We start from the raw sequence: 23,504 nt of genomic DNA, 5'->3' as shown, positions 1-23,504 counted from the left end.
TAGTAGATTTATACGTACATGTAGAATACCTTAATAACCTTATCGTAGATTTTTCAAATATCATTTATATAAATCAACTTTTAATTTTAGCATATATTTAATATTTTTGAAATGTGTCTACTGTGAGATGTGGAAACTTTATATTAAATTAAATGTAAAATGTAACTATAAAAGTAAAGAGATATAAATAAAATGTATTCCATAAGTTTTCGTGATTAAAATTTAGATCTTAAAACATTTTATAGGAAGTTAAAAATAAATAAACCATCATGTACAAATTGGCTTTTAACTTATTGAGTTTATTTTGATGTTTTTTTTTTTAAATCTCTTCCATATAAAATTTGTGTCTAACGATGCCACACATTCAACTATCTCTCAGATAAGGATCGTCCTTGCCTTTATTTCTTTTATGTACACGACTAGGTCTAAGGCCGTAATTCAATTTGTTTTTTTCAATGCCATACTATCTGACAGTATTTGTTTATACACAAGAGGTACACAATATATTTAATTGTTATAACAATTTTAGATATTCGACGCAATAAATTCTTCAATCTAGTGGACAATAAAATATTGTTACCTTTTTGAAAATTTCTTCAATACTTTCCTTAATTTATAATTCATGTTATCTATAATAAAAAGTAATGCTCATTTATAAAGACATTACATAGATTACGTAATACTTATCTAAATTAAGCTTGAGAAAAAGAAAATTTAATTTAAAAATTGAATGTAATCAATGAAATGTTCCTTGTATCATTTTTAAATCTATATCTACTATTTTTATCTACTTTGGCTTTTATCTATTTTAATACGAATATAAGATCGATATATGTTACTGTAAACATGTTAGTGCATAAAAAAAGGATATCCAAATTTTATATTTTAAATCACTAAACAAAAACTAATACATTTGTACCTCTTTATATATGCAGGTGGTTTTTATTTCACGACAGGATCGTCTGTCGGGTCGTTTTAAACATTACTTGTCAGATCCTTTTTCTCTTATACATTTTTTCTAGTTAGATTTATTCTTTGCCTTGAGGATCTTATGTATTAGCATCTCATAACAAAATCCGTCATCAACAAATCGCAAAATTTGAAAGTTGACTTCAATTATTTCAATATCGTGTCATTTAATTTTGTACAATTAAACGCAATTTGATGAAATTTTGAAGAATTATATCGACCTGTTCCTGTGCTTCTTATCCACTGCAGCAAGATATCAAATACGAAAGCGCGAGCAGAAAAATATGTCATATGTTCTATTTTTTACATTATACCAATAATTACTTTGTGTAAAAAAAAGTTTTACTCGCGTGATGTTCACAATTACTTCGTTTTTGAGTACTCAAATCTCCGAAGATACGTTCACCACCAGACTATTGAATAGCTCTCTGTATCAACCTTACAGGTTGAATTTTGGTTTAATGAATGTTTACAAAGTAGTGTGAGCTATGATAATTAAAAGTGAAATTTCTTTAATTTTAATATTTCTTGCAGTATTTTATAGTCACAGTCCCTCGTTTCTTTCATTTCCTAATATAATGCATAGGCACCACCTACCAATACAATTTTGAAATTGTTTGTTGGCCAATTATCCTTTTACATTTCATATATTTCTATAAATTAATTTCAAAGAATATGTTTGTTTTTTTGTTGTAACATTTAAATTAATAATATAGTAGTACACCGTGGTAAATTGTATACTGAAATCTGTCTCATATGATTAAGATTTAAATACAATTTGAGGGACTAAATGTCATTGTGGGTCCTCTGTAATTAACTAACCCACTTCAAAGTCACTTTCAAGATGATCAGCACTTCATTTTAGGTTATTATTATTTTATAAATTTTTCTTTTTTGTAAAAGTGGCTGATTATTATCTGAATTAAATAAAACGCATACTGTTTTTGTTTTGAGTTTGGAATGATATTGCTATTATTAATAGAGAAAAGAAAGAAAAGTGAAACTTATAAAATTGCTTATAGATATATCGACGCATAGAACTAGCAAGAAAGTCATTTTAAGTGCCTAACGCCATCATGAAAGTAACTTAAATTTATAAACTTTATTCTACCTTTGCAGAATACTAGTAGCTCCCTTTTCTTTTATTCATTTCTGATTGCAGCTACTGATTGTGCGGCAAAATCACTGGTATAGTTTGCTGCGCTCCTGGAGGTGGTTGCGGCGGTAGGTATTGCATGTGCTGCGGTGGTATCGGTATATGAGGAGGAAGTATAGGACACATTATTGGATAACTTGGAGCATGGCCTTGAGGAGGTGGTGGAGGATATGTGGGTTGTGGAGTACCAGGAGGATTATAAGTGCCTGGTGTGTGTGGTGGATTAGGATTAGCTGGAGAAGGGGTTTGACTTGGTGGTTGTTGAGCAACATGAGGGTGTGGGTGTGTATGTGGACCCATGTACTGAATACCAGGAGCCTGTGGTCCTGGTGAGTCATGATGATGATATGGTGTTGCCATATGTGGCGGTGGTGGTGGTGCCTGAACCATGCGTACCATCTGTTGATATGCTGGTTGACCAGCATAAGGCACCTGGAATGGTGGATGTAGAGGTGCTGGTGCCATTAAAGGCTGTCCAGTTGCCGCTACTACTTGCATCTGAGAGGCTATATCTTGAGCACGATGTTGCGCATGCATTACTGGTACTGAAATAAGCAGAATAACATGCAATTTTATCATTATCTCGAAAGAGATTTATGTTTTTGGAAAAAAATTGAATGTAAAACGTTTGTTAATAAATAGAATATTGGAAATAAGATACAGATACCTAGATACTGACCCTTCCGGAACCTTGTCACAGGTTGATTCGGTGGCTGACTGAACGCAGTTGGTGGTTGGCTAGTCATTACATATGCTGGCATGACTACAGTCGTAGGCATAGTTGCTCCAGTATATTGAGGTGTTTGTGGTGTGTGTGGTCTACTTGGTGTTGGTGTACTTGGAGATCGCTGAAAGTATAATATTTATATTATAATTCAATATTACATTATCGCTAATTTCTAATGTAATAAGTGGTAGCTTACCGGCGTGAAAGCTTTAGTATTTGGATTAAATTCTTTAGCATTTGGATTTAATGTTGATTTTTTGAAAGCCGTCGTTATTTTATCGGTAGTAGCTTCTTGTGGGGCTTGGGTTACAGGGGGAGTGTTTGTAGAAGTTTGTTGTTGTTGTTGTGATTGTGGAGGGCTTGTAGATCGCAATGGTAATGGACCTGGTGGTGGTTTACTAGTGACCACAGTTTCTTCTGGAACAGTTTGATTTTGATGTGATTGCTGTTGTTGTTGCTGCTGTTGTGGAGGGTTTGGATGCTGTTGCTGTTGTTGTTGTTGCGGTTGCTGTTGCGACGATTGTGACGTTGTGTGCTGATGTGATGATTGATGATGTGTCTGAGTAATTTGAGGTGAAGAATGAGTATCTTGCTGATGTTGGTGTTGTTGTTGCTTTCTGGTAACAGGTGGTGTATCTTGTGCTGGTGTTTCTGCTAATTTGAACTCTGATGCAAATTGCCTCAATTCTGAATGTTGTTCTTCTCTACTACGTGGTGTTGGTACCTTTAACGATATATATGTTCCATAATCTTGTACACATAAAGTAGCTTAAATATAATTTATAGAAAAAGTATTACTTTTCTGTGATCTGATTTATGAGGAACTATCTCACATCGTTGTCCTTCAACAGAATTTTGTTGTTGTAATTGACTATGCTGTTGATGGGATGACTGCTGTTGTTGATGAGGAGTGGTAACATTCGTTTGTGGGAATGGTGCTGGTGGTGCTTTATCTGCTTGATACACTTGTTGTCTGCCAGGCCGTTCACGCTTTTCTGTATTTATTTTGGATGATGAGGTCTGTTGTTGCTGCGGTGAAAAACTGACTTGTGGTACAGATGTTGCCTGAGATTGCGGTTGTGATTGTTGAATCACAGGTACTATAAATATAAATTTGTTTAAAAGAAAATGTACGAATTATTTTTGTTTCTATATTTTATTGTTATGAATGTAATTAGTACCTGGTGGTGGTGGTTGTGTTGCTGGTGTAGGCACAAATGGTGGTGGAGGGTTGTTATATGTAACCACTAGTCCCAGGCTTATTGATACTGGATGTTGTACCGAAGGATGAGCACTTTGCATTCCAATAGGAAGATTCGAATTTGGAGGAATGTTCACGTTTACGTTGGACGGAGATTGTTGATTAAAGACATTTTTATTAGCGGTTGCAGACCCTGGCGAAGGCGGTGGTTCGCTAGATCTCATCAGCTTTGCACTATTTCCATTTTTCTTCTTCAGTGGAGGTGGAATATATTTACCTTCAGTAGGTCTCACCTAAAATTATGTAAAATTAATAGAACATAAATAATTCCACACTTTTTAAATATAACTATAACAGTAGCAGGAAACTGCACCACAGCTGCAAATCTTTCTTCTTCATCGCCATTCTCTAATTCTAATCTTGCTTTGTAATTTGGTTGTGACTCTATTTCATTTGCTATTTCTGCAGCCTTTTGTTCTTGTTCTTTGTAATCTTTTGTATCTTTTCTCTGAAGCGGCAATGTATAAGCAGCCAAAGTTGGTTCATATGTTGTTTGAACACCATACTTTTGTTCATTTTTGCGAAACATATCATTAGCATCCCATCCATTCTAAAGTTAATTTTGTATGTATACACGAATACATTACTTACGTATGTATTTAGATTCTTTCTATTATTATAAATATTATGTACTTACTGTTGTACCGTCCAATTTCAAGTCATCTCCATTCATAGTAGCAGGAGGAGCATCCCAAGGTTCCAATTCTTTCTCACCAACTACACCATTATATTTACTAATAGCATTGTCTGTTCTAAACGAATCACGTATAGCATAATCTAAATCAACGTCCTTGGCAGACATAGTAATAATATCTTGTGGTTTAAAAATTAATTTTTCTACAACACTTTCTACACTGAATTTTCCTGTACCTTCCACACGATGTGCCATTTCTAAGACAACATCAAATTGGCTTGAGAAAGTACGAAAAATACCTTCATACATTGAACCATTTAATGTTTGAATCTGCGATAATACAAATATATTACAACAAATATGAAAAGATCTTACAAAATTTATATTTTATATGTTTTATTAATGAAGAAAGTCAAAAAAAAATATTGTCTTTGTTTATTCTTATCAAATAACTCTATTACCTGTACAATATTGCCAACATGACTGGTTATGGCATGCATAAAATGGGCATTATTATATACCCCTTCAGCAGCAACACATCTTTCTTGTGGACCACGAGAACGTGGTGATCTGAAAATACAATCATATTTATAAATCCAATATTGTCTTTAAATATCAAGAAACGAAAAAGTTTAGTAGTTGAACGTTTAAAATTTATTCAGTTTGAAAGGGATAAAGAAGGATGTGGAAGATATATAATGAAACAAAAGAAAAAGGTACCTGTTTGTGTTTGAACGATTCTTTCTTTTGCTATTCATTTTGCCACTCGACGAGGATTCTTCGCCAGTGGTTGGTGGAATTCTGCCGCCGGTTTGTTGCGGACCTTCTCGTTTCCTAGTGGGGACCGGAATTTTGACTAATTTCCCGGTGACTACTTAACGTTAAAAAATATTTTCGATCGAATATCCCAACGCAGGGAGGTATTAACGATTTTTTTCTCCTTCAACGAACTCCTCGTTAGATATTTAAAATTTCAATTTCAAATATTTTTCGACCCCAAAATGATTGACAGGAAATATTAGCTGCAACAACTACCAACATTCACGATCGGTTTTCGAATTACAATCGTTTATAGGTTATGCTCCAATGGTTATCTAAACACTCGTTCACGAAAGTCTAGCGCGTGCGTGACTTTCGGATTTTGACAGACACAAGAGTGTAAGCAAAGAAAGCAGGAACACTTTGTATTCGAAGAGAGGTACGGGGGAACACGGTCTACTCGACACACGATATCTTGCTAGTGCGTGACGTAACTCCGTTCTCTTTACGCAGGAAATCACCTTTATGGAATTTTTGCGTTGATGGAGTTAAGAAACGAACAACGGTAGCCCTAAATAATGATTTCGGCCACGAAATTGTATTTCTATTTAATTAATCAACATGTGGTAAACGATAAAACTTAGCACAAGTCGCCTGATCAACCTGATCCCGGTGACTGTCAAATACAGTCGCCACCTAGTGAGAAATTAATGTAAATTCTGACAAAGATCATTCGCAATGCTCCTTCTTAAAGAACCTATTTTCATTGAGATTTCCTTTTCTGGTGAAAATGCAGTTTTAATTATTATTTATAGTAACCCATATATATTTAGGAAGGATTTTGTTATTGAAGATTATTCGAAAACTTTTAAATTGAATTATATTTTTCAAAATATTCTATAACATATTTATATTTCAATCGGTCTAAAAAAAAATTGATGTGTTATATATTTAATAATTTCATCTTAAACTTCGATCAACTTGTCCATACGCATCTCTATTTCTCTCATCTCTGATTTTCGTTATAAACTGTGTGCAATTTTCGAATAATATTCTTCGTTCTATCGGAAATGAAATCATCCATTTGACCTAAGATATGTACGCCTTGAATTATCCATTCAAATCCCTTATTTATCTTTTTCTCTCTATCAGTACGGTCAGTTGAACGGCTCGATAAGGCATTTGAAAGTTCTGACGAGGCACTTTGTTCCCTTGCAAATATTTTCTCTGTACCCATCATTATCATCTGGTGGACAATTCAATAATGATATACACCTCTGAATAATTTATAATTAAGGTATAGTGTTACTTACCAAAAATATTGCAAAAAGAAGTAATAAGGATGTTTTCATTTTTTCCAAATCAATTATATGTGTAATTATATGTACAAAAATAGTATCAAAGATCAATAGTACTAAAAATGTTGAACAAAAAAGTGAACGATATTGTGTTCTCAATGCAATCTACTAAGTTAACGTTCTTACAGTTATTTAATATGTGCCAGTCTCTTGATGAATTTATTTCTCTTATCCATATATTTTTCATCGGATGGTATTTGCTGACGTTAAATAAATGGTTTATATGTTTAATATTAAGCAATGCATTATTTCAAATGATTAAGCAATTTCTTCTGTAAGCACAATCATTATGTCACAATCGATCGTCGTATTCTTTCAACAGTTGGTTGAATGATACATACATTTTTGTTCTTTTTATATTCATACATATATATATATATATATATAATGATTGTGCTAAATTATATATATATATATATAATAATAATAATAATAATAATAATAATAATAATTATTATTATTATTATTATTATACTTGTCAAAATATTAATTGATGAAACGGTAGAATGGAACGAAATTTCAATTAATTTAACTTATTAGCTTGCCTGTATTTAACTTACAATATAATACAAAATAATTGAGAATGAACAAAAATAAACCTATCTGTAGCGAAATTGTAAGAATATATATTTTTCACAGAGTTAATTATTGAAAAATTTTGTTGAGCTTCTTCTCTTTTTTTATGTAGTTAATACATTTTCAAGCCTTAGGAAGTTTGACCGTTCAGCTTTTCTGAGCTGCGGCGGCCTGAAGTTGATTGTTTAGATTTTGCGTTGCTTCCACGGCAATGTCAACGGCCTGTTTCGTGAATTTCGCGAGATCTTCCTGGATTTTTCCAGAATGTTGGCCCAGAGATTTAGCAGCTTTATCGGATTCCTTGAGTACAGTTTGAACTCCTTCTTGGAATTTAGTTTGTAATTCATTGACTTGTTGCTGAGCGTTCGGAATTCCGCTGTTAATATCTTCAACGACTTTGTTAAGCTTGACCTTAACGCCGTCCCATAGTCTTTCCAATTCAGGGGTCTTAGTCTTGACCTAAATAAACGTAAACAATATTTGAATTCTTATTACACTTTTTTTTTAAGCCTAATCCACAAATTTTATTTACTTTTTTTATATCCTTGTCTAGTTAAGTTTTAGTAAGTCTAGTAAGTTTAGTTTAAGTTTAAGTCTAGTTAATTATTACCTCTTCAGTAATGTTCTTCATGTAACTTTGGATATTGGTAATGAAGTTGGTGCTCTGTTCCTTGACAGTTTTTACGATAGTCTCTTGATCGGGGATATTCCATTGTTCCTGAATTTGTTTGGCTAAATTGTTGATGTTCGTTTGAGCCTGGTTTATAAGTTCGGTCAGTTGAACTTCAGGAGATCCTTGAGAATTGGTTGTACTGGACGGAGCAACTTTAGCTTCCGAGACCAGTGCAACAGCGAGGATGATCGTCAAAATGGTTTTCATTTTTCTTAGATTCACTGTAAATCAACTAAAGTAACTGATGTACTGGCTACACGAGCTACTACTTTTATAGACGATTCTTATCAAGGGTGCACGAGGGCAAGCCAATTATCTCATTAAGACGATGATGAATTGTGATTTTAACATTCCTTTTTAGACGCTTTCAGAAGAAAGTCTTGAGAATTTTTCTCGTTAACTATTAATTTCATTCAGTTTTTCAATGATTTATTCAAAAGATAATAACGAGAAGAATTTGATTACAATTTTTATAGCATTAGTGCGTAAGATTGGGATGAATAATTCAATTTAATTTTGTTTTTTCTTCATCAAATAAGAACGTGGTTAAGTAAATGTTGCGATATATTCGTTAAGTTATGATACGTGATTATATATTTTTTCTTTCTCTCTCCGATAGTCGATTTTATATTGATATTCTCGAGTTAAAGTTCAAGATAAGAACGAAGTTTCATGAATTTCAAGGCATTGCATTTCTCTCTGCGGAGATATTACATTATCTTAGCAATTAAATAGGATTGAAATTCACAAAAATATCAAAACTACCAAATTTACATTTATATTAGCTTATATATCTTCCTCCAACTATTATTATCACGAACATAAATACTATGTTCAGGAATTTGATATTCAAAAATATTTCAAAGCAGTTACTTAATCACATTTTTGATCTTTGAAATTTGCTGTTAAATATGTATAAGATGCATTTATAGGAAGTTACGTCAAGAGGACAAGGTCTTGTGGAAAAATTTCTATCGATGCACTTGTTGATTCTTCTGTTCCATGTACACTATCGATGCTACGGAATCATTCCTTCAAAGTCCATATGAAACAGCTGGTTATCTATATGTGTACTGTCGGTCAATAGAAGCCTTGACCCATGACCATTTTGATTCTATTATTTCCAATACATTCATACACTTTCACCCGATTTTCATTCTAAACTTTGTTTGATATTTATTCTGTATCAAAATGTACACGATAATGTACGTATCGACTGATAATGACTGATGATAAATATAGATTATCACGTTTATTTAAATATATAATTTTCATATATTTTATGTTTCAATGTATTATGTGCTGATGGGACGCATGACCTTATCGGTGGTATTACGAGGACAAGAAAAGTTTATGTAACGATATTTCATGGTGTTGATATAATTCTTTCTACATATAGGACGTTCGAAGTTATATATTTTATTTATATAATTTTAAGCATTAATAATTTTTTAACAGTGACATTTTTAAAGGATGAGAGAATGCGAGGAAAATGAATTGACGATTAGGTATACATACTTATCTTTACATTTTATTTTCAAAATTTGTGTTCAATGATACATAATTATATCGTGGAAAATCATGGATTCATTAAAGCACGTGTTATTTATGTATTGGTTGCGTGAATACTATTATTTATTTTAATACTTGCGTTAAAATTAACGCTGTTTTTAAAAGATCTTCATACATAAGTACTTATACATATTACAAATCTAACAAGAATGATGCAATCTGTTATTTACGAATGAAAATACAATATTAATAAAGAAATGCTAGAAAATTGTTGGACCTTTTTATTAAAAAAGGTAATTGTACTGATTTATAAATCCATAATAGAGAAACTTTAGTTATGAACAACTCATCGAACGATTATTTGCGCTTGTTATTTGTAAGTTTCTCTATCTCTTTTCGAAAATTGTCAGTAGCCTGTCCAATAGCCGATCTCGCTTTCTCTAAGGCGCCATTAAAATCCGCATTTTCAAGTGCTCCTTTCGCATCATCGAATATCTTCTTCGCTTTGTTCGTTAGATCGTCAAGAGCACTTTGCGAATTTGATTGTGGTGTATCTTCGGGTACTGGACTAGCCTAGATATTAATATAAATTGCCGAAATGAATTATAAGAATCTTCAGTTACGAACCATTAACCAAATTTAATTACATTCAATTTAATTTTTTAAGAAAATATTTTACCTACCTGTAACACATAAACTAGGCAGACAAACAGAAAAACGAATAAGAAGAGATATCGAGCCATAATGTAATCGATCGTTGTTCTTTTCTGTCAGGACTATTGCTCAAAAGAATGCGACAGTTTCTGTTAGAGAGACGGTAGTAAACTGCTTTGAAAGCTTCGTGCGAGGTGTTACTACGATAAAACGAATTAAGATCAAAGATCACGCTAATAACCACTTAAGCCTCTATACTTCTAAGTTATTCTCAATTTCTTTATCGTCGGCTAAGCGACACGACTCGCACACGTTGCTCTTCTTCGCTCTACTGAAACAAAATGAATCGCTCTTCGACCGAGTGACCACTTTTGATGAAATCAAGCAATTATTCCATGCTACGTCATGATTTGCGTTTTTCACTACGCTTTATCTACGTTTTGCGGAAATTGTGTAATCAACGTATTTCCATTTCCTGGATCTTTTAAAAAATATTGTTTTTTATACTTTGCCAAGTTAATGATACATCCTAGCGATAAACATATTAGGTAGTCATCATGTTTTACATCGTAATTGAAATCAACTAATGCGAACAAGTAAATATATTTGTATAAAGAGTATTCGCAGAGTTACTCTTTAAATTGCTTGAGTTTTATTTCGCTATTGGTAAAACTATTACTTTTATTGCTTTTACGTATCTGGTTTTCTGTTTGTATGGATGGATTTACAAAAATAGGAATAATCTTTCAAGGATCGAATGCAAAATAAGGAATATCTCATCAATATGGAATTTTTGTCGACTCTTGGAAACTCGAAAGTTCTTTAGTATAAACAAAATTATGCGCAATAGCGGTAGAGAATGCGATTCGAATAAGAATATTTTTAATACGTAATATCTTTATTTCAGTATGCTTTATGCAGTAGCTACACATAGTAAGTATAATAAATTATTAAATTTCAAACATTTTTTAACAGTCATGAGAAAAAGTTAATTGCGACGAAGATAAGAATTCGAAAATTATTCTAATTAAGGAAAGGAACGCAGATCCTAAAAGAGACATATTCTGATCGTCATTATGAATTACTATAATATACTAAATTATAATAAATAATAATAAAAATACAAGTAAGTAGATACTAAATTTGTAGCAGAGATTAGAATTCGACAGGATATTACAATTCTTAATTATAAATTACATACAGAAATTGATAAACGAATTGTAATTACTGATATAAAAAATGGTGAATATTAATTCTTTTCATCCGAAAGTAATCCTGAAATACTGCTTTGTGACATTTGAGAAGAAGCAGCAAATGGCAAACTCCCTCCATTCGTTGTAGGATTTTTACACAATCCCAGAACTTGTAACAGTATATTTAAAGTTTTTGAAAACCCAGAAGCAGTATATCCGTTATACAATGCTTGTAAAATATCAATAGCTTCTTCCAAAAGCGATAAATGCCGATAGAATTTTTGTTGAACGTAATCTATCAAATAACTGATTGTCGTTTCCAGCCACACGATTGTCTTAGAAAATAAATTTGCTGTTTCTTCTATAGGATTTAATATGCATCCATAAATGAAACTTAACGCGGTATTGATGAAGGTAAAAACTTTGTTCTCAAATTCTTTTAAAATACCAACAATATATTCATAATCAAGTTTAAAATAATTAAGAAGTTCTTGAATATGAGCGACAAACTTTATAGTGCAATCTTTCAACTTAATTACGCTTTTCAAAATAGGAGTAATGATACGAAAAGATTTTTTTATAATATTCAATAGCGTTTCTAATTTCTCGGGGTGTTTTAAAATTGCTTCAAGGCGCGTTACTCCGATTTCTATTAACTCAGGTAGATCTTCAAACGTAGTAAATAAAAGTGCATCTTCAGTTATGTTCAGTAAGTGAATCAACGGAGATTCAGGCTTTAAACTTTGTCCAACGTCTACGACGTAATGAAAGAACTTGTTCAGTTCACAAAAATATTCATGAACAATAATTCCAACTTTATGTCTGTGACCATGGCTCGCAGCCTCTATCTCACAGGAATGACTCTCTAATGGATCCTGTGGAGAAGATTCTGAATGCTCGAATTTAGCTTTAGAAAATTCCCAAGTCAATGAATCTGTTACGTCACGCTTTGACAACTTCTTTGAGTTATCTGTAAGCTTCTAAAAATGTTTAATTTTTATTGATAAATTGTTCTAACGATGCGAAATGAAAAATACGAAATAAAAAATCACCGGATCATCTTCTGCCACTTCATTTTTTATCTTTCGGCTACCTCTATCCTCTCTATTAAAAATTTCCTTCTCCGCTGACGTTGTATATAATTGCAAAGATTGTAAGACAACAGGTAAGTCATCCTGGAGTAATTCAGATAAAGGATTACGTATTCTGTTCCTAATTGCTGTTGTTATGACAGTTTGATTTTCACTAGCAGCACTAAATGTCGCGGTACATAATACCACGTACGACAGAAAGACACGCGAGCACTTGTTCTTCATTCTTCCAACCAAGAATGCACTCACTGGTTTTGGCTGATGAAGGCTGCTTCATATATTCAGACGATTGATATCTTATTTTAGTAAATCGCACGCACACGGTGCGCAGTTTCAAAAGTTAAGATGATTAAATGAGATATCATTGATGAAAGTGTAACCTTACGTATACATATATATTCAAGAAATAAAAAAAAAGCACGTATTTAGTTCTTCGGTGATTACTTACGCGCATTTCACGACAAATGTCAAGTGAAATGGATAAGGAAAAACATGATTTATCATATCAAATTTATTTTAACGCTTTTGTACCTTAGTGTTGTTATTGTATTTTATTGCATTACTTTATCCGTTTTATGTTAATTTCATGTTATCAAAATTTATGAACATGATAACGATGAAACTTCACATGCAGGAACGAGTATTCGGTCAATTCGGGATTGAAGTCCTTTCAGTCGTTTAACTGTGGTTTCGCACTCATCATCAGACGTAACGCTGAAAAAGTTTATCTCACGTTATGTTTGAAAAAATTTGAACGATCAGGATGAAATTACGATTAGGATACTCACTCGTCTGTTGTAATTGGATTTTCAACTTGAAAGTTATAATTCTTTGAAGGTAACGAAGGATTACCAGCGGGGGGAACGTAAGTATTGTACGCATAAACTTCTCCACGTAAAGTATCTTCCATGCTAAGTTTTTCTGATGGTGATGAAGTAGTAGTCGGCATGTCGACTGAAATTGGATATTCGATATGACGAGGCTGAGTATACATATCGGTAACTACTTTAAAATTCAACGACACAGGTGCTTTTTCCTCTTTGGAACACGATTTAGGTCCCTGAAATTATTTTTATTATTTATCGCAAGATGATACGAGAGATATTCTTCGCTGAAATTACAAAATAAATTTCTATTAATTAGTTAATTAATTGCACCTGGATCTGAAAAGGGAGTCGGCAAGCCTTAACGCAAGGTTCACCGTAAGTCACTATTTTAGCGCCATTGCAATCCAGACTATAACAGCTTTTCAAACTGCAAAATAAATAAGCAACGATGGAAATCCAGATTATCATTCCTGAATACATGATGATATCCTAAATTTTTAATACAATTAAATTGCAGCCACGATCTCACGTTCTTAATATACATATGTTCATTAAAAACAATTCCTCTTCCGGTTTATGATCAGATTAACGGATATACGTATTACGTTACGCGATTTCTAAGTTGTGTTCTTCATAACGAACAAATTTTTGCATTTTACTTTAAATTTTCGCAACCTTCGCACGTGCTTCAATAAGAGGCAGTAAACAATTCTGTACTTGCGGAAGCTATAAGCTACGGACATGTTTATGAAACCGCGAATGAAACACACGTACCGTTCCCTAAGAATTTTAAATATTACTGCTTTATATCAATCAATATGCAAAAGTATAGCACGCCGTTATCAACGTGTATTATTTGTAAATTAAAAAGATTACAAATGTTCTATCGTTTCTGAGAAACCTTGAATAGTGAATATCAGAACCCCCGTATATTTTTTTTTATTTTATGAACGTTGGTGTATTATTATAATTATACTGTAGTGAATTCCACGCCAATTGCATTTGATTAATGTAATTGATCATGATTTAACTTACAATTACGTTAATTTAATTACATTATAATTTAATTCTATTAATCATGGTAAACATAAATGTGGGAATGGATAAATAAAATTAAAAGAAAATGTCATTAAAGAAAATTGTGTTAATGCTTTAAATAGCAATACGTTGTGTGTAAATATGTACAAATGTATCCATATATTACAATATTTCCTTCGAAAGAATCATCATGCTCTACCATATGGTGCTCGTACCAAAAGATTTCCCTTCCCAGCTTTAGAGAATGTTTCACGAAGTGTTGATAGGTTCGCTTAGGCTTAAACCACGAAAGTCGAAGAAACATTGTAAATCTCAGTAGACAGCAACGCATGGCGGACATTACTAATTCTTATTTTTTTCTTCCTCGAACTATTAGTTGAAAACAATGTGTAATTTAACAGATTATTGTAATTTATCGATAACGTAACTATTTATTTAAAAATAATCTTGTGCTTAGGTAGTATTTCAAATAGTATTCGAAAATATAATTACTTTTATAAATAAAACCTATATATACATTATACATATTATACATATATACACATTATTTTTATAAATAAACCCATATATACATATCTTGTTTAAATATGTTGCTATGATTAACTATTTTTATTAATTATTTTTATTTATTAATTTTTATGCTATGATTGATAGGTTATGCAATTCAAATTTCTAACGTACTATATTTAGTTCTTAAGAAAATTGGAGGAGGAAGTAAAATATAATAATTGTTAAATGCTAATCCAAACTAATTAACGAACGATTAATTTATTAGAAAATTAGTAGAGGTTATTAATTTTACTTTATGCTCACATAAACTTATTGTTGATAGTTAATGTAAACATGTAGTATATAAAAACGTATTGTATATATGTATAATACGTTAGAAATTTCTACTTTATTTCAATCTTCATTGTTTATTTCAAAATTTTATACACCGTTATATAATAATATGTATTTTTAACAATATATTTTCATCAAACAAATTTTATAACATATTATTAAAAACAATATAAAAGAGAATGAAAACACATTAATATTACAAAATATTTTATTATTAAATACTTAAATTACAATGTTTTTATTTTGCTCAATATTCGATCCTTCCGGTTTACTAGTGCAAATTGCTATCTTCTTTTATAAAAAGAATACACAGCTTCAGCAGAATTTAAAACTGAAAGAATTGAATATACATGTATTATTATTGTTTAATAAATTATGTTGGACATGACCTAGATTCTGAATTGCTAAAACTATCGTCAGTAAACTTTTCTTGAACTATAATTTTTCCTGGAATATAGCCTGGTATTGATGGCCCTAAAGGTCCGCATGGCTCCTCTTCGCTATCGTCAATTTTTCCACTACTTATTCCTTGACTGCAACTCATAGATTTTGTATTTGTATAAGTTGCATCTATTGGTGCATAACCCAAATCTCTGTAAATAGTTAATAATATAGTAAATAGTTACTATATATGATTTGTATAAACAATAAATAGTATATCTTTCCTGTATATGTTAATAATTTCTTAAATCATCAAGCTTACTTGTAGGTAATAAGACTTTCTTGATCAGAAGTTTCTTCTTGCGTTATACTTTCACGTTCAATTGCTTCAAGCTCTGCAAGTTTTGCTTCTTCTTGCTCATCATAAGTACCAATAACGATAGTTTTTTGAGGTGCTATTTTTAATTCTACAATAGGTTTATTTACTGTTACCAGCTTTTCTTCTGGAATATCAGGAATTTGGCTTTCACTTTTTACATCAACTGGTACTGTACGGTGACCAAAGGATAATTTATCTTCTGGAATAAATTGTTTTCCTTGCCTGTAAATTACATTTGGTGCACGAAGATTTTTATATGCAAGAGTAAGAGAAACTGCATCTGCTGGTATTGCTGGAGCTGAATCATGTTCTTGAGTTTCACCTAAAAGATATATATATATAAAAGTCTGTTTAGTATTTTCATATTGAACTAATTATAAATAACAACAATATATTTAATAGTTATTAAACCTGTAGCATCATTAAAACAGTCTGAGGAACTGCTACTCATACTCATTTTTGAATATTGCTTTTGTCTATTTTCATTATTTAAGTGAGCATAAACTAAGGGTAAATTATACATTGCAGAATTTAATCCACTAAGTGTGTCAAACTTTATGCTTCCATGTGAAACAGTTTCGGATGTAGCATCAGAGGAACTAAGTGTTTTACTTTTAGTTTCTCCAGTAGCTGTATTTATACAAATTTCATGTGGAACTGATGAAGGACAACATACAAGTTTGCCAGGATAAGCTGGTATAACTTTAGTTTTTTCTATTATTTTTCCACTATTAGGTTCCATTGGAAGAGGATAACATAAATCACCAATTGGAGGAAACCTACAAATAAAAATTTAAGATGGAAATTCCTATATGCTTTCTGGTTATTATATTATCTATTTAAAAAATGAAGATAAATATACTTTGGTGCAACATTGCCATTGGAGTTCACAGAATCCTCAACATCCAAAGTTTCTATATTTTGCTTATTACAACTACAACTGCTGTCATTACATTCGATGCTTTCACTTTGTGTATTTGGATTTTTGTCACAGGTGTTACAAGGACTGGAATTGCTCTCACTTTCTGAGTTGGAACAATCTGTTTGCATATTCTTTACAGTTGCAGCATCCTTGATTTCTTCTGCTGGCACAAAATGTGTAGGTTTTGGTAATTTTGTAGCTTTCACAACGACTTCGCTTTGAGTACAAGGATTTGAACCTAAAAGTGATAGAATTTAATGAATAATTTTAAATAAAAGAAATTAAATTACACCATAAGCATTAATTTTTATAATTAAATACCTTCTCCCAAACCTCCGCATGTACATCCTAGGCTTTGAGCCTGAAGTATCAAGCACGTTATTGTTAGAACGAAAAGAGCGCTCAACACTGAAGACCTCATATTAATGACTTCCTTTCTGTTTCATTCTTAATTGTGAAGACTTTATATATACGAAAAAAATCTGGATTCAAAGATACTTTACGTAATTCGATAGCATATTGTAGTTCCTGTTATTTTTAAAAATATCCTAAAAACTTCCTGTATTTTTAAATGTGGAGTTAAATTTCTTTTGTACATAGTAAACAACTTGTTTAAGTTTTGATGTAAACGTAAATGAATATATACCTGTACTGGTTACAATTTACATTACAATATAATATGTTTAATGAATTGAATGTTGGACGTGATAATTCGATGAATCGGTACTTCCGCATTATTTCCATGTTATTGTTTATATACACGGCGTGAGAAAAAGAAAAAGAAATATGTACTTTCTTTTTGGTATCAATGACATGTTATTTTTTGATAAATATTTTATTGTAAAATATAAATTTTATAATTTAGACAATGAATACTTATAAATGAACTTTTGCTAATTAATCATGTAATAATACAATATATTTACAGCTATATACAGTATAACACACCTTCCTACATCTCACTTATTAAAGAAATCAGCTGCCCTTTGCCTTTGAAGAGGCAGATTAAGTAAATTATCGGTAAGAACAGGACCTTGGCATCGCATACTATTGTTTTTTAGTTCAAGGTGATTTTCAGGTTTTGAAACTGTATTTATTCGTGGAGTGCTGGGTGTTCTGATACCTATCGATGGTGTCCTCGAGGATAATGCTCTTCGTGGAGTTGGTGTACTTGCAATTCGAAGTTTTTGAGTAGCTAATCTTCTAGCTGCTGGAGACATAGTACTCAAACGATCTATAGTTGACCTTGGTGATGGACTACACAAGAAAAAAAAGATAAAATAAGAAAGAGAAATCTTATATAGATGATATAAACAACTATGCAAATAGTACAAAAATATTTACGTTGCTAACGATTTTCTGGCTGCTTCTAAGGCTTTGTTTTTTCTGTCTCTATGTCTTTCGCCAGCTTTCTCTGCTAGTTGCAATGCAAGCTGCTCTCTTTTTGGAGGTTCTGCCATTCTAAATGACGGTCCTTGACTTGTTCTCAATAAAGGTGTATCTCCCCCATCTAATCTAAACGGTGTACCTTCTATTTGACCCCATGTCATTAAAGGACTTTCACATTCTCCAGGTCTTGGACTTGGAGTTGCTACAAAGCTAAATCCATTTACTCTGGGTGTAGGATTCCTCACAATTTCCTTGCCATCAACTCCAATTTTTCCATCATTGGCTTTTGATTGACTTTTTGCTAATTCATTAATAGTTTCTTTATTTTGTTGTTCATTGAAAGGGTTAGTCCGAAGTCTTGTATTTTCATGTATTACCATTTGCTTTTTCTTGGCTAAATCTATCCTTTCATCAGGAGTTAATTCAACTCCGTCAGGAACATACATAATATAATTTTTATTTTGATAATTCCAACTATCCAACTGATTAGGCTTATCATTACTACCTTCAATAGCTAAGGTATCTTCTGAAGATTTGCCATTTGTTAGTGCTTTACAATTCTCTTCAGCTTCATAAAGCCATGCATATTTCAACCTTAACTTTTTTTCAGCCTCAATCATCATCTCCTCAAAACTTGCATTGTCTTCACTTGTGTGTATACTTAAATATGCATCTAATCCTGTTGTAGGTTCTGTTTTGTCTTTTTCTTTTGTATCTGTATTAGCAGGTATATCTTTTGGTACTTTTGTAGATTTGAACTGCTCATCTTCCGATTCAATTTTGTTCATAGGTGTTTCAAACGTGGCTGGACTAGCAGGTCTTTCGGTTGTTGGTCTTCCTGAACTATATTTTTCATACAATTCTCTCATCCTCTTTACATCATTTTGTTCTAATGCGTCTAAATATTGATTTTGTGCTTGAAGTTTACCTAAATGTGGGAAAAAGTCCCTTTGAATGATTTCCCCCATTCTTTTTATGTATGTATCTTCATCTAAAATTTTTGGTTGTAATTTTTTATATTTTTTTGCTACACCTAATGGTTTTTTAAACACTGCCAGATCTTTCATATTTTTAGCTACTTCCAAAGCTTGGGATCCTGGAGAATCCATTGTTAAACCTAAAAAATAATATATTGTAATAACAAAAGTTAAAACAAAAAAATAACAAATATAGACAATTGGAAGTAGTTAGTAAAAATGTATATACAAAAAGTAATATATCATATAGGTTAAATAATTGACGTTTACGTTTTAAAAAAGTAAGGTTATGTGATGAAACACTTCTCGAATGTTTTTATTTCTTTATGCTGATATATTTTTATTTTATATTCCTTTTGAGCAAGCTACTGATAGCCATCGTAAGCGTATCATAATTTTTCTTATAACTGCAAATCTATACACAAAGTATGCACAAAACTTTAAACAAAAGCACAACGTATACAACAATTATATCTAACCAACGAATGGTAATACATCCTTCAACCATGTCATGTGGCGCCATTACATGTCTACAATTAGGATTTACTAAATCTGACTAAACTAACTTGAGATTTAATTAACTTTGTCCCAATATTGTTAATATTTTATTATTATCTTATTATCATACATTTTACACAATAGTGTGTAATTTGTAAATGTAAGATATTTTAGATGTAATAACTAAAACGTTAAAAAAAAATAGTATGTGATTGGTTCTCTTATTTGAATTAAAAATTATACAAATACATTAATTTGCGCAAAAAGGAATATGGACAGAATAATAAATCATTAAAAGGTAATTGATATATTGTTGTATTATAAAATGATATAGGCTAAACGTACTTTCAAATATCTCAAATAAAAGCAACAAACTATTTGTAGTATTTTTGAAATAAATAACTCGATCTACGTAGACATGAAATTGACAGCAAGTTGAAGTATGAGTATAGTATGGTATTTGTAGAGCAAATGTAATATGACTGAGAAAATTCGCTTTCACATTATAAATAAGAACTCAAAGAAAAAGTCAGAATCGTTCGATGTCATCGCATCACGCAATGCAGCCGAGTGAGTAATTAGCGCAGAATAGAAGTTCAATGGGGTGATCGACACACCGCGCAAACACGGCCCTGGTTTTGGCCACTCAGTAAGTAGTCGAAGTGATATTTTGGTCGAGCTGGGACAGTGGGATGGGATATGATTGCCTTCTCGTATTGCCGTGGCTTGAGACATGGACTCTCGGAAGAAAAGAGGAAGAGAGACCGAGCAAAATGATCCGAGAGGTTCCGAGGTGTTGGAAAGGCACGATGAAAGACATATGAGGATTCCAGCGGCGAGATAGGATATGCCTGCCGACTATGTTACAGCGAAAATCTTTTGAGGTTCACCTTATGCGTACTACTCCTCTTTTACTGTAGTTTTTTCGCAGAATTGACAAGTATCGAATAGAGCTGAGAAAATTCTGTAAAAACAATGACTCGTTCATTTGTTTGAATAGCATTAGTGTAATTGATCGTGATTTTATGTTATATTAATTGTTATACAAAATTTTATAAATAGAATACATACATATATATATATATATATATGTATATATATAGATGAAGACACATTTCAGCTATAAAATAACGAAAGCTCACGAAGTTTAACATAAAGCTTAAACGAAAGATTGAGATTCTTCGAAAGTTTGTGGAGCACGTGGTTCTGTCAACTTCGAACGTAAGAAAGACGTCCCTCTATTTACGACATAAGGTAAACTTCTTTTAGGTCTCGCAGTTCACGGTCAGTGTCTGTCTTCGGGTACTTCGCTTGCTTGGACAGTTTTCATGGCGTTAACAGATATGTCCGTCTTTCTTCCTGTTTTCTTCCTACCATGCATATTTCAATAAAATTCATTTTTATCAAGGATACGATTTAGGAAGCAACGCGTGTGTCGAAAAAAGTGAGGAAAAATTTGGAACATTTGCAACATTTTGGCACGAAGTTAAACTTACGATGAAATCCAATTTTAAATCATATTTGTTCCAAGTCACCTGTCGTCGTGCAATTAAGAAGGATGAGTCGACAAGCGACCGATTTTATTGTTGCTAATAAGACTCGAGCACAAGCTAACGACGATGCTCGTTACTTTTTCAATGTCAATTATATGCTGTATTTGATGCTTAATTTCGGTTATCGTGCAATGAATTTCTTCTTTTAGATTTTGAATTCAAAAATACATTTTGTTGTAAATTAAGAATATAACTTCACTAATTTTGAGAACAATAGAATCACCGTTTTAATGTAATATATATAAATAATTGACAAATTGGTTTGAAAAAGTACAAGAACTGTTAAATCGAGTTTTCAAAATTTCAATACTTAAATAAAACGCGAGTCACATGGAGCAAAAGAAGGGCGGTGACGACGAAGAAATTTAAGAAGTAGACAGAGACGAAGGTTGCAGACGTAAAGCATAAACAGTCGAGGTGCGATTTGACGCGCACTCGGACCATCCAAGGCACATCTCGCTCGCTGAACGTATGCTTTAAGAATCCCGAAGAAGCGACCAGCCCGATGGCTGGAATCTGTAAATCTGTCATTGCAGCCATATTCGTGTGGCTGGTACCGCAGGATATGAACTTCTGCTCGTCGTATACGCCACCGTCGTACGAGACACTAGATCTACACGCTTCTCTTCTTTTGAGAGCTTTGCACCGAAACGGAAACCTCTCCCTATCTCTCGAAATAACAAATGTTCTTTTTGTTTTTTATAAAATTGACAAAACCCCTGGGAAAGTATTTCCTTTTATTCTCTTTAAGTATTTCAAGATCACAAAGTGAGAATTTTATAATTATAGTTATTTCTTATTCGTTAACGTAAGCTTATTCGTCCTATTTAACGTGTGAGCTAATCTTCGTCTTTGTCGAAATATTACGAAGAAAGGCACGAAAACCAATGAAAGAACCATGTATCAAAAAATTCAACCATTGTTCATTCATCTACATTTTTCAGGAGCTTTCATCTTTTTTGTGTTCCAGTGGCTGGTTGAAAGTAAAGCGCAGTTCTTGTTGAAGGTTTAAAAACCGTTTGGTTATATCAAACTGCATGGAAACTATAAAAGCCCTGGCAGTCGTTGCACGTATACGCAGTATTCCCTCTGGTAGCTAGCGATGACGGATTCATAGCCCGTGGGATAACGCAAGACCTCACCCCAAGATGTTTCGGTTTACGGATGCACGCTCTTCCTTGCTTTTTCTTCCTATTTCTCGCCTTTTTTTCTTCTATCTACTGAGCGATTCATTTGTCGGTCTTTGATCCGAGACCAACAAGCTACTACCGGAAAATTAGCGAAATTTATTAAGCAGTCGCTTTCTCTAGACTGCTATCTGTCATTTTATTCTCCTTATTTCTAGCGCAACCTGTCGTTTCATCTTATACGGAATATCATTCAATGGATAGAATCTTTGTTCAAAGATACTAGTATTTGGCTGGTCGAAGGATAAGTGACAAATTCCAAATACTTCGTTGGGAGTCTTTTCTTTTTTTAAGATAGAATGCAAAATTTATATAGATTCATGAATATTACAAAGTTAAAGTAATTATTATTTTACAGATATTTCTGTAATAAACTTTCTATCTCCTACAATTATTTATTAAAAAAATGTCTTTGTTTCTTTTAGACATATTTATTGACCGATGAATTATCATTATAACGTCGCCGGTGTCCCGCTTATCGAGAAAGGCGTTCTTTCAAGTTTCTGAAAGGTAGATCTTCGAGAACAGCTGGTTCTCGCGAACAGCGGTGCCACCAGCAGCGCGATGTCACCTAACCCCGTTAAGGGTTAGGGGTTAACTTCCACAGGACTAGTACCTACGAGGAAGATGAAAGAATGAGCGAAGATAGGCCGACGGCCGCCCCTTTTTATTACCGGCGCCGTCACGCGTCACCGATAAGCGCGGTCTCTCTGTAGACGAAAAGTCTATGCTTGCACCGGTTCTCTCGAAACATGAGATTTCATCTTCCCTTCTTTACTTCTGCTTTTGCCATCTCCAGTTGAAAGAAAGTTTCATTTTTTATGGACATGTGTCGAGAATCTTGGAACACTATCTGCTTCTTTTCGACAAGGAGTAATAGAAACGTGTTAAGAATGTAACGACCGGCTGATCATCTGTTTCTTTATGTTTTGTTCCTGGCTTTATGT

General features: G+C 32.5%; 6 protein-coding genes across 8 annotated transcripts; all 6 read right to left on the bottom strand.

Annotated features, from left to right (window-relative positions):
- Positions 1–278: 278 nt before the first annotated feature.
- LOC132907865 (ataxin-2 homolog) lies at positions 279–6,228 on the bottom strand. Of its 2 annotated transcripts, none has more exons than XM_060961311.1 (9): positions 5,468–6,228; positions 5,209–5,317; positions 4,751–5,077; positions 4,427–4,663; positions 4,034–4,346; positions 3,651–3,952; positions 3,049–3,576; positions 2,793–2,973; positions 279–2,670 (listed from the first exon to the last, which is right to left on the bottom strand). In XM_060961311.1, the coding sequence occupies exons 1-9, from the start codon at positions 5,503–5,505 to the stop codon at positions 2,132–2,134; spliced, it is 2,574 nt and encodes an 857-aa protein (XP_060817294.1). In that variant the 5' UTR covers positions 5,506–6,228; the 3' UTR covers positions 279–2,131. The 2 variants fall into 2 exon arrangements, with proteins under 2 accessions (XP_060817294.1, XP_060817295.1); XM_060961312.1 differs by having other exon boundaries at positions 2,805–2,973; positions 5,468–6,227.
- A 1,159-nt stretch (positions 6,229–7,387) lies between these two features.
- LOC132907879 (uncharacterized) lies at positions 7,388–8,367 on the bottom strand. The gene is made up of 2 exons (XM_060961340.1): positions 8,051–8,367; positions 7,388–7,899 (listed from the first exon to the last, which is right to left on the bottom strand). The coding sequence occupies exons 1-2, from the start codon at positions 8,318–8,320 to the stop codon at positions 7,588–7,590; spliced, it is 582 nt and encodes a 193-aa protein (XP_060817323.1). The 5' UTR covers positions 8,321–8,367; the 3' UTR covers positions 7,388–7,587.
- A 2,832-nt stretch (positions 8,368–11,199) lies between these two features.
- LOC132907859 (uncharacterized) lies at positions 11,200–12,928 on the bottom strand. Its single transcript, XM_060961300.1, has 2 exons — positions 12,525–12,928; positions 11,200–12,452 (listed from the first exon to the last, which is right to left on the bottom strand). Exons 1-2 carry the CDS (start codon positions 12,786–12,788, stop codon positions 11,529–11,531), a joined length of 1,188 nt encoding a protein of 395 aa, XP_060817283.1. The 5' UTR covers positions 12,789–12,928; the 3' UTR covers positions 11,200–11,528.
- Positions 12,929–13,059: 131 nt separating this feature from the next.
- Positions 13,060–14,246, bottom strand: LOC132907860 (uncharacterized). 2 transcript variants are annotated; one of them, XM_060961302.1, is made up of 4 exons: positions 13,920–14,246; positions 13,721–13,817; positions 13,352–13,623; positions 13,060–13,277 (listed from the first exon to the last, which is right to left on the bottom strand). In XM_060961302.1, exons 1-4 carry the CDS (start codon positions 13,940–13,942, stop codon positions 13,163–13,165), a joined length of 507 nt encoding a protein of 168 aa, XP_060817285.1. In that variant the 5' UTR covers positions 13,943–14,246; the 3' UTR covers positions 13,060–13,162. The 2 variants fall into 2 exon arrangements, with proteins under 2 accessions (XP_060817285.1, XP_060817284.1); XM_060961301.1 differs by lacking the exon at positions 13,920–14,246 and having other exon boundaries at positions 13,721–13,913.
- Positions 14,247–15,461: 1,215 nt separating this feature from the next.
- LOC132907858 (uncharacterized) lies at positions 15,462–17,455 on the bottom strand. Its single transcript, XM_060961299.1, has 5 exons — positions 17,275–17,455; positions 16,894–17,191; positions 16,443–16,810; positions 15,975–16,353; positions 15,462–15,864 (listed from the first exon to the last, which is right to left on the bottom strand). The coding sequence occupies exons 1-5, from the start codon at positions 17,372–17,374 to the stop codon at positions 15,645–15,647; spliced, it is 1,365 nt and encodes a 454-aa protein (XP_060817282.1). The 5' UTR covers positions 17,375–17,455; the 3' UTR covers positions 15,462–15,644.
- Positions 17,456–17,873: 418 nt separating this feature from the next.
- On the bottom strand, positions 17,874–19,768 carry LOC132908450 (splicing factor ESS-2 homolog). Its single transcript, XM_060962492.1, has 3 exons — positions 19,590–19,768; positions 18,298–19,459; positions 17,874–18,210 (listed from the first exon to the last, which is right to left on the bottom strand). Exons 2-3 carry the CDS (start codon positions 19,449–19,451, stop codon positions 17,913–17,915), a joined length of 1,452 nt encoding a protein of 483 aa, XP_060818475.1. The 5' UTR covers positions 19,452–19,459; positions 19,590–19,768; the 3' UTR covers positions 17,874–17,912.
- Between the last annotated feature and the right edge of the window lie 3,736 nt (positions 19,769–23,504).

This window comes from Bombus pascuorum, chromosome 6 (genome assembly GCF_905332965.1).
Source record: "Bombus pascuorum chromosome 6, iyBomPasc1.1, whole genome shotgun sequence".
Classification (NCBI taxonomy): Eukaryota; Metazoa; Arthropoda; class Insecta; order Hymenoptera; family Apidae; genus Bombus; species Bombus pascuorum.
This window is presented reverse-complemented; position numbering and strand designations above follow the sequence as displayed.